At 41.8% G+C, this 10,526-nt stretch overlaps 2 protein-coding genes across 2 annotated transcripts; one reads left to right on the forward strand and one right to left on the reverse strand.

Moving 5' to 3' along the window:
* Window positions 1-737: 737 nt before the first annotated feature.
* LOC138594001 (elastase-1) lies at window positions 738-3,773 on the forward strand. Its single transcript, XM_069665092.1, has 6 exons — window positions 738-879; window positions 967-1,076; window positions 2,795-2,889; window positions 2,971-3,251; window positions 3,351-3,514; window positions 3,594-3,773. Exons 1-6 carry the CDS (start codon window positions 738-740, stop codon window positions 3,771-3,773), a joined length of 972 nt encoding a protein of 323 aa, XP_069521193.1.
* A 271-nt stretch (window positions 3,774-4,044) lies between these two features.
* Window positions 4,045-7,071, reverse strand: timm23a (translocase of inner mitochondrial membrane 23 homolog a (yeast)). The gene is made up of 7 exons (XM_069664598.1): window positions 6,692-7,071; window positions 6,423-6,481; window positions 6,221-6,314; window positions 5,814-5,898; window positions 5,663-5,721; window positions 5,426-5,536; window positions 4,045-4,860 (listed from the first exon to the last, which is right to left on the reverse strand). Exons 1-7 carry the CDS (start codon window positions 6,795-6,797, stop codon window positions 4,739-4,741), a joined length of 636 nt encoding a protein of 211 aa, XP_069520699.1. The 5' UTR covers window positions 6,798-7,071; the 3' UTR covers window positions 4,045-4,738.
* Window positions 7,072-10,526: the final 3,455 nt, after the last annotated feature.

Below are 10,526 nucleotides of genomic sequence, written 5' to 3' on the forward strand. Positions count from 1 at the left end.
GGCTTTATAAGGTTGTATTAGAGCACACTTGTGCTTAAGCTTAATGCTATTTAGCATATGCCAGTATGCTACATGCTAGAAGCAATAATGCTAATATGGCTTAGCAGGTGTTCAGCAGTTATAATACATGGAAGTGTTATTAAGACCTGGATATGAAAGCGCCACACAGCCTTGCTTCTAATATCGGACAGTTTCAGACAATCAAGACATTTAACTCAGAAATAAACTTACTTTAAACACAACAAAGATATGTTGATGATAAGGATTCATCCTATCTGAATAAGTATGAAAAGCCATATAAAGCCCTTTTCTCAGGAGGGTAAATAAACAGGTAACAAAACCTTTTCCGACACTTACAGAGATTTGGGATATCAGAGATAAAGGTCATTTTCAGGTCACTATGTCACATCTATAGGTCATGTGACATGATGTGATGTTTGTGTGTGTACAGTGCAGTATTGGCTTTGTCCCGTGTGCATGTTGCTGTACTGTGAGCATACTATATGTATGTGAAAGTGCTGATGGGACTCCATGAAATCCCCTTTTTCTCAGCTGCAGTGGAAACTCACAGCTAGAGGAGAACAATCCAGTGTTCGGCCTTTGTTGTGATACAGCTTATTGTCCCTGGAGGTGTGCTGTTGTGTGTGTACTGTATGTGTACCTGTGTATGTACATCTGCGTGTGCTTGCTGCCTGGTATAAATAGCCTGTGATGTGTGCCGGCCGGTGATTCTGTGGATGAAGATGGCTGTACCTGGACCTCCTCTGCTTCTCCTTCTGTCTGTGCTGCTGCCGCTGCTGTTGAGCAAGGCATCTCTGCCCGCAGCTGCATACACACTCACCCCCGGACGACAGCCTCAGCCCAAGATCCTCCACCTGGGTGAGGACGCACAGGAACGCACACTTCTAAACACTTGAGAGTTTTTATTTTCTGGTTCTTTATGTTGCTGTTTGTGTCTCCTCCCAGACTGGCCTAAGGATTGTGGTATGGCTCACTTCAAGCCCAACATGGCCGAGAGGATTGTGTCTGGAAACGAAGCCAGACCTCACTCCTGGCCCTGGCAGGTCTCACTGCAGGTAACTCATATCGTTCCTAAGGTGCCATAAACAGTTATTATTTTAGTTTAGAGTCAATTCTTTTGAATTAATCCGTCATCCATTGTTGGCTTCAGATACTAGTTTGATATTTAATGTTTAAGTGTATGAAGAAAACAAAGTTAAACCGGAGTCAAATTTTTTGTATGTGTACATACCCGGCCAATAAAGCCGATTCTGATTCTGATAGTGTATCCTGGAAAATGTCCATAATATGAATTATTAGGAAAGCATAAATATGTATGATTATGTTAAATTACTTTATCTTAAATATTGAAACTGTGGAATTGTAAAAAATCTGTTAACAAATTTTCACCCATTTGTTTTATTCTCATTGTTACGATTTATTTATTACATATCAACAAAATAAATAAAAAACATACCCAAACCAAAACCGAACAAAGAGCTGATGGGCCGGAAACACTAAACAAAAAGAAGGGAAGACACTCAGATCAACACACAAAGGGTCGTAGGATCTGGATTAGTTCATTGTTATATGCATTGAATATTCTGACCATCATTAGTATGCAGCAAAAAAGTTGAAAAAGTAACTTGTCAGCGCTCTCTGCTGGACAAACTGCGCACTAGAGCACAGTTTCTAAATCAGAACCTTCTTACTGTCAAATCGCGACCTAAATGTTTTGTGTTCAGTTTGGACCTGAGATGGAAACGAAACATCACAGTATGTCAACAAAAAGGAAAATATTCCCTCTATAGAAATAAACTAAAAAAGTGCAACATAAATGCAACCATCAAGTTTCACGAATGTAACTGTAGCTGGGATTACACAATCAGTGAATACATGGAGTGTGAATAAACTACACGACTACTCCATGCACAAAATAAAAGCGCAGCACAGACATTCTGCCACAACTTTATTTTTTTTCAAGCACACATCTGCGAAACGTTTGGGTCCCGACCCACCAGCTGAGAACCATGGCTCTAAATGACATCCGAGGTGTACTGTATATCTGAGATGAGCTCATACATTGTAGTGGATTTATTGCTTGGGCTTAAGATGTTTCAGTTTTTAAAAAGGCTGAAAACAACTCGACCCATTCTACGTTTTTGTTGAGTTGTTTACCTGCAATATTTGTTTCAAAGTTCAAAAGCACAGAAATACTGAATCAATCTTATTCAAGGTAATTGTGCAAATCATTTGGTCGCCCTTCTTTTTGGGGAAAGAATGAACAGTTGGATAGATTTTCATCTTGAGCAATGGTTGTTCTTAAAAAAAGAGGACAACAACTCCCATGATCCAACGCTACTTTACCAACTTCAAAATAAGTCTTTTGTCATTGTTTTTCACTGAGAGACCTCTTGTGAAAGAATTACATACTGTGGTTCACCAAGTTGAATTAAATTGCTCAGTTGTATGGTTCTTTATTGCTCTAAGAATATTTTTTAATGGTATTTGGTTTCCTGACATTTGTACATCCAAGTTTTAGATAAGGTTATAGAAGCTCTGAGCTCTCTCGCAAAGCTCCTTGAATGAATGAAGGATAACTAGCTGTGAGGCTGTTACAAAGGCTGTAGGTACAGTGTAAGAACACCTGGTCAAATTGTCAAATAACCCTTAAAAAACAGAATTATGCTAGATGGATTTATCAGGTAATGTGTGAGGGGTTCTGTGTGAGAGAGAGCTGGAAATTTAATTTAATCTTACTTCACTGAGAAGGCTGTCTGTTTGTCTCCTGTAGGTTCGTCCTAGGGGAAGTAAACATTACATACATGTCTGTGGAGGAACTCTCATCCACAAGAGCTGGATCCTCACTGCTGCTCACTGCTTCCAAAAGTAAGAAACCCATCCATTAACAAAGTAGAAGAGAAAAAGAAAACATGAACATTACTTTAACTATTTTTTGGGGTCTGTCAGGGGTAAAGCAGAGGATGCTGGGAGCTGGAGGATCGTCCTGGGGAAGCACCAGCTGAAGCGCTCGGAGACGGCAGAGAGGATTTTCCCCGTGAAGAGAATCTACCGGCACGAGAACTTCCGTTACCCCGCTCACAGCGAGCTGGACTACGACATCGCCCTGGTGAAGGCCGGCACAGAGATCGTCCCTTCAAACTTCATCCGCTACGCCTGCCTGCCGCGCAAGCAGACCAGCCTGAAACCAGGACACTACTGCTGGGTGACAGGCTGGGGGGACACCAGGGGTGAGTATGGGAAAGGGAGGATAAAAAGAGGGGTAGTTTAAGTTATTATGTGCAGGGGTTAACAACTGAAACTGATGCAGCTTAAATGTTCTTCTTCAGGTGGGAAGGAGAATGTGTCTCTGGCTGAAGCTTTGAATCAAGCCCGCCTGCCCATCATCGACTTCAAGACCTGCAAGCAGAAGAAATTCTGGGGCGATCGTGTCCGAGACTCGATGATCTGCGCCGGGTTCAGGGACACCGAGGACCCTCCTGCTGCATGCCAGGTACCACTGTAATTTACAACAACTAATCTATTTATCTAAATCTCCCAAGTCCTTAACTCTCACCTCCTTCTTCTCTCAGGGTGACTCTGGTGGTCCTCTGCTGTGCCAGCTGGGGCGGGACCGCTGGGAGGTGCACGGCGTGGTGAGCTTCGGCCCCATCGGCTGCACTGTGGAGAACAAACCCAGCGTGTTCACCCGCACCGCCGCCTACATCCCCTGGATCGAGGCGACGCGCATCAGGGACTTCTTCCTGCACTGAGAGGGCGTCCTGACCGACAGCAAACATAAGCTCAGCTCTGTTTAATGTCTGATGCACGTGGCTACAAACTTTTTTTTTTACAGTTTTCCAGAGATGTTCAAGTTACAACTACTTAAAGATGTTAAAACATGTTCTTAATGTGCAATAATTGTTTTCCGACACATCGTGTCTTTAAGTCTGAACTACAAACTAAGAGACAAAATACACAACTCATGACATCCAGTCTACTTTTGTGCAATAAAATCGGTTAAAAGCAAAATCTTTGGCAACATTTCCCATTTTTTTATTACAGTTGTTATTACAGTGGGTTTGATGGAGACACATGAACAGCACCCATATTCAGTACAGCTTTACAGTGATTCGTTTGTGCACAGTAAAACAGAACCCACCGCTTATACGCTTCAATAAATACAAGAGTAGAACAGACCGTAAGGCTTCGCTCTGTGTTTGCAGTTGAAAATCTCATCACTCTCCTACAACAGAAGAGTCTTTCAGTCCAAAATCAGAACGTGAATCATCCTGTGACGCACATCAGATGTCACATTGGCTCGTTTGATCCACAGTCATAGGTACTAGAATCAAAGAAGACTTCCATAAACAATAATAAAACAAATGACACACCTCTACGTAACATCCTCGCAGGGTCTTCTTGTTTCTGCAGGGAAAAGGAAACCTCACAGGATGAAGACAAATGGTGTTATAGGACGGTCTGCGTCTGGTTTTCCGGCGGATTTAAGTCCTCATTTTTACATCATCTTCTGTCAAACACATCTTTTAATTCCCAGAATGCACCTTGAAAGGGTAGTTGCTATGAGGGGGAAACCAGTGAACTGGGACCAACTCAGACTTCCCTTAAAGCACACTGCATTTGACCAGAGTCTAATTCCTCTTAGCGCTGTGGTTAAAGGCTGTGTCCCGGGAGAGATATTTGGCCCTAATGTGGAAGCAGATGTGTGAGGGAGAGGTTAGTACAGCCTGGACGATGAAGACGAGGAGCCGGTGATGTGGTCCCAGTTGTTGTAGAGAGCGTAGGCACTGGACAAGGCTAAACCAGCAAGACCTCCTCGGGCTACGCCCTTAAGGCCGCCTGCAAACACACAGAAGAGGCCAAATGAGTGATGAAGCTTTGTGTTAACAAAAAATAAACACGCATCACAGAAAGGTAGTAACGTAAGGATATGTGAATTCAACAAAAGTACCACATGGGTAGGGCTGAAAACACTACTTCAGGCAGGAGAAGGTAAGTTAGGAGGGTTCACTAGAATCAAGGGATGCAAGGTCACAGTGACCTTGACTTTTGACCACCAAAATCTACTCGGTTTATTCTCGAGTTCTGGTGGATATTTGTGCAAAATTTGAAGAGATAAAGGTGGCCTTAAAGTGTCCTCGATATCGTGTTCATGAGCAAGAGACGAGCAGACAGACAATCCAAAAACATAAAGAATTACTCACAGATTAATAAATAATGTTCATGTAGTATTTTAGCTAATTCAAGGTCTAGCATGCTGTGATAGTTAAACTCAGTTAACCATTCATTTTGATGAGAACTTCTGAAACTACAATATTTCGACAGGAGGATTTTATATTGAGGAAACAATAAATAATAACACACACACATACATACAGTATATACAAGTAAAAAGGACACCTACTGCCTGATTTAAAGAGCATCCCTGTTAGCGTCCCAGCAGCCACTGTGTTGACGTCATCCTCTGCTCCTCTGGCCTTCTCTATCACCACACCGAAAGCACTGTACAACAAGGCTGCAGCGGCAAAGATAAAACAAACAAAGCTTAGCAAAATAAAAGTTTGTAACACACAAAGTTTTCACAAAAGTTGAGTCATTCAAATTCTTTATGTCTTTAAGAGTTTAAATACAATAATCTTACCAACTGAGCCCAGAGAGTTTGCCCATGAAGCACCCTGTCTGGTCACCATGTTGATAATCCTGAGGAGAGAAAGCAAACATTCAGAGGATGATCAATGATTATTGTAAAAAAGTAATACCACCAGTAAACAGAACTCTCTCGTCATACTCACTGTACATTACGAGGTTTAGACCAAGCCATGTCTCTCGTCTCCTTCAAGCCCATCCTGAGACCATTTACAGCCCCAAGTGCTGCTCCTGGAGTCAAAACAAGAAATAAAGAAAAGCTGAGTGACACATTTGGTTAACTTGCATTAGAAATTTCAATCATATTCTATCAAATTCAATTTTCTCTTGTTACACTTTGTGCCAAAAAGTATGATATATAGACACCCAAACATTATTTGCTGTACTAGGCTGAAGGGATGTTCTCCAAATCAGGAACATGTTACCACATATATGCTATAGCATTTAAGTATAACAAATATATAAGTATAACAAACGTAAAGCTTACTGACTGGTTTAAATTATGCTCATGTTAGAGTTAATAAAGCTGTTAGTGGTATTATTTGTCTCTTACCAGTCATACAGGATCCTCCAATTGTAAAGAAAGCCAGCTCAAACCTCCCTCTTGTTTTATTAGCGCCTGTAGGTAGGATGAACTCATCTGTGTCCTACAAAAACACAACGTTTTCAGCTGTAACAGTGAAAAAATGCGCAAAACAAATTCATTTAATTCAACACCGGAAACAGTTACGAAGTCTACGTTAGCTGTAGCTTACCTGAACCAGGTAACGAGGGTCGACATTGAGGTAAGGGGAGAGAGGACTCATTCCAGTCACTGAAATCACATTACAATATAATTTAATATATAATCTTTTTTTTTTACACAATTCAACACCTGTGTATAAAGAATATCAGAAATACAAGGCCACAAAGATGTCTTACAGTACAGCTGTTAGCATGCTGATACTGGTAGCTTTGAAGCTAACTGAAGCACTGTGACAGCACATAGCTCGCTAGCATTATGCTAAAATTACATCATACTTACAGGGAACACCGGCCAGCTCCGTGTTGGAGTATTCAGGTGCACCGCCTCCAAACAGACCCCCGAGACCACCTTTCATTCCCCCCGATCCTTGTGGGTTGTTGTCCATGGCTGCGAAAGATCCGAGGGGGTCACCTGGCGAGAACTGGAGCCAGGGGGAGCTGCTAGCCGAGCCGACCTGGCTGACGTTAGCAAGCAGTAGCTAAGTCGCAATACTCAAAACCTAAGACACACTGGTCAACGACGAGCTGGTACATTCACCGCCAACCGCTGAAGCTGTCCTGTCAGTGAGTACGATCAATTGTAAGTCAGTTTTCCAGGTAAAAACACCAGATTTTAGCGTGACAGATTACTGAGCTCGAGTTTTCGACATGCCCCTGACCTCCAGTAGCACGCTCTGCCGTAAAGCGACTACAGACGTTGGGCTGTCGTAACGTCAACAAAACTGATCATGAAAGGACGAAAAACGGGCAATTCTGTGATAAAAAAAGCAATTTTATTTCAGTAGTTCCTTACTATAACTCTTTTCAACTCGATGAGCAAGGCGACAAAAACGTGTTTGTTACGTTAGTGGCCAGGGCGATTTTACGACACCTCCACAGATCTGAGATCTGTTTACTCACCCCAAGGACGAACAGTGTGAAGCAGAGAGAACATTTTAAAACTGACTGCAGAATAAGAGAGAAAAACTTTTAACATCAGGTCAAAGCAGCAGAGATTGTGGTTGTAATCAATAATTTAATCATATTGATGAAACATTTGCATACAAAAATTGGCAAACATAATCAGCTTTAAATGAATTAAAAGCAGCAATAAGCTATCAGTAAATATACTAGTAATAGTTGTGTTTTTGAAGTTGCTCTTTTCTTTAAGTACAAAAGTACTCACAGCAAAATGAACTCAAAGTATCAAAAACAACAATAGTTATATTTCTTCTGTAATGTTAATGTTCTTAATCCGTGCTCTGTTTTTAACTGTGTAAAGCGCTTTATGTATAAATGGTGCTCTGTAAATAAACTTGCCTTGCCTTCTGTAGCTTTCTATGTTGGGTCAAGAGGCTAAGATGAGTTATGAAAATATACTATTCCTCTAAAGGCCTTTTTAGTTTAACATTTTGTAAGTCCATATCAAAAGTATTCTTTGGTAATGGTTTCCATTTTGGTCTTGAAAACCTTTCCTTAGCCTCTTGCTTCTGTTGCTCATAATTCATATGAGGTAACCACTTAAGGGACTTTTGATCATTTTGAGATACTAAGTCGTTATATTTAGATCCTCACTATCACTATCACGATAATAGTCAAAACTGGGATATAATACTATTATTCTGACGTACAAAGTCATTATAGTAAGAAATATTGTCATTTTGTTACGATTCTTACTCATCATTTGGAGATACTAGTTATTCATTTGAAGTACTACTGCATTATTTCGAGGTAATAATGCATTATTTTGAAGTGCTAATACATTATTTTGGAGATAATTTAAATTATTTTAAATACTTTGTCTTTATTTGGAGATACTTTGTCAATATTTAGGGACTATAAGTATTAGGGATGCATGATATTGGATTTTTTGCCGATATCCGATATTTTCCAACCCTTTTTGCTGATTGCCTATTTCGATACCTGATGCCTACTCTTATTGTATTGGCCAAAATCTGCTATACTGCAAACATCTGGCACCCTTCTTGATGTTTGATGGAATAGGCGTGGTGCGCGCACACTTGCACCGTGTTAATGCCGTAACATTATGTCAAGCTTTTTTAGGGAATCATCGAGCATTTAGGTAGAAATAAAGTGTTGTTTTATTGGCGGAAAATATCGGTGCGGATGTGTCATTTTCAAGCCATAATCTGCAGATACCGATAACGTGCATCCCTATTAAGTATAGTCAGTATTCTGAGAAAGCTTTTATTTCGTTACATTTGTGGAAACAGTCTTATTTGCGCTTTATTGTTTTCACATATGGTCTTTGTTTGTCTGCTCACCTGTTTTTTTTTTTTTAATCTTGGGGGAGAAACGTGTGGAGTTCCTCACATGCGACAGAGGGGGGCAGCAGAGAGCTGACCAGCTACAGAAAGGTCAAACCTGTTGGCTCTGCTACTCCTCAGTCCTCTTTCTAATTAGGCCTCATTTCATTATCTGATTTAGTGAAATATTTTCCAAGTCACGATAGGAAAAAGTTAGATTTCAGCGATACTATTTGAATCAAAGAAGAAACAAAGAACTGGGTTAAATAACTTCCATATGACACCTGTCATCCCATTAAAAGCATTATTTCCCACATTTCAAAGCTACTCCTTACTTACCCATGATGCAACAGAGAGGCAAGACCACACACATGCACACGTACGTGCACAGTTTCTCAGGCCGGGCCCCGGCCATCTGCTGCCGGTCAAAGGGACAGAGGCAGTGAAGGAATTTAGTGTGTTGAATTTCCCGAATAACAGAGCATCTTATTTGGATTCTGCCATTGTATGTGTGTATTCAGAAGAGGCCAAGTGGAGCGATGAAGTTTGCCATTGTCGCCCAGTGTGGGTGTTTTCAGACTCTCTGGCATGATCTGTGAGTTAGTGTTCTCTGTGTTACTGCCCAGTGTGCCCACTGTCTTTCCCACAATGCCCCATTCAGCCCTGGGCCTCTCTCTCTCTCTCTTTCTCCCTCTCCTCTCCCTCTCTCTCTCTCAGACTGATCTGCCACCCATTTTGTGCCTTCGGCTAATCATCATCTTCATCATCATCATTGCCATCATCGGGCCACAAACCAATTTCTCACTTGTGGGATAAAAACATAGCCGTGATGTCATCTTTGTTATCTTTTTTTCAGCCGCTTTTCTCCTTCATTTCCTCTTTTCCCCTCTCTCTCTCTCTTCCTTTCTTTCTTTCTGTCCCTGTGAGCTCCCAAACACAAAAGACAGAGAGGCCACGACAGGACCCCAGTGTATGCTGGTAGTCTAGGAGACAAGGAGACAGTGTTGGGTCTTTAAACTGCCTCAGAGGGGTGTGTGGAGTTAGGGGGGAGTTGGCCTTATTTACATGGGAAGAGGACAAGAGAGAGAGAGAGGGGTTTGAAATACAACTGTTCTCTCTGCAGCTTATAGGACTCCAGCTAAAATCATTCAGTCATCAAATATTTACCAAGCAGACGAAATCTGGAGCTGTTCATTATGTGGAGAATGCCGTGCATACATAGTAATGTAAATCAACCTGTCTTTTTCTCCCACACACACCCCTCCATCCATCCACGCACACACACACTTTGATTGTAAGCGCTGGGAGCTCTGGGCCCCACAGTGTTGGCAATGCTGAGAGCTGACTGCAGAATACATTACCAGATGCTTTAAGAGTGTTTCATACCAGACTGGAGCAACAAGAAGGAGAGAGAGAAAAAAAAAAACAGCTCGAAAACAGGAAAAACAGACGCACCCATCCAAACATACATGCACCCCCACCCAAACATATCCAGTCTCTTTTATTTCCCCCTCTCTGCTATCTCCTCTCTGCTTCTTCTTCCTGTCCAGAGGATTGTCTGCAGAGGTCACATTATGTCCTCTCTCTCTCTCTCACTCTGTGTGTGTCTCTCTCTCTCTTTCTGTGCGATCGGGGGGTCCGGGGGTTGTGGCCGCAGAGCAGGCTCAACTCCAAGCCTGAAGTTCAATATCAAACCCCTCAACTCCACAATGAAAGCAGGAAGGGCAGGGAGAGGACGGATGAGCCACCCACTGCTGCATTCACAACAGAGAAAAACATCACTCTCCTCTTTTTTTCTTCCTTCGTCTTAAAGGGACGTTTTGCTTTTAAATTCAAGTTTCAGTTTAACCAGTGCACCCTTACAGGAAG

The sequence above is a fragment of the Semicossyphus pulcher genome, unplaced genomic scaffold, assembly GCF_022749685.1.
Source record: "Semicossyphus pulcher isolate SPU_LCO1_2020_fin unplaced genomic scaffold, fSemPul1.0.p SCAF_16, whole genome shotgun sequence".
Lineage (NCBI taxonomy): Eukaryota > Metazoa > Chordata > Actinopteri > Labriformes > Labridae > Semicossyphus > Semicossyphus pulcher.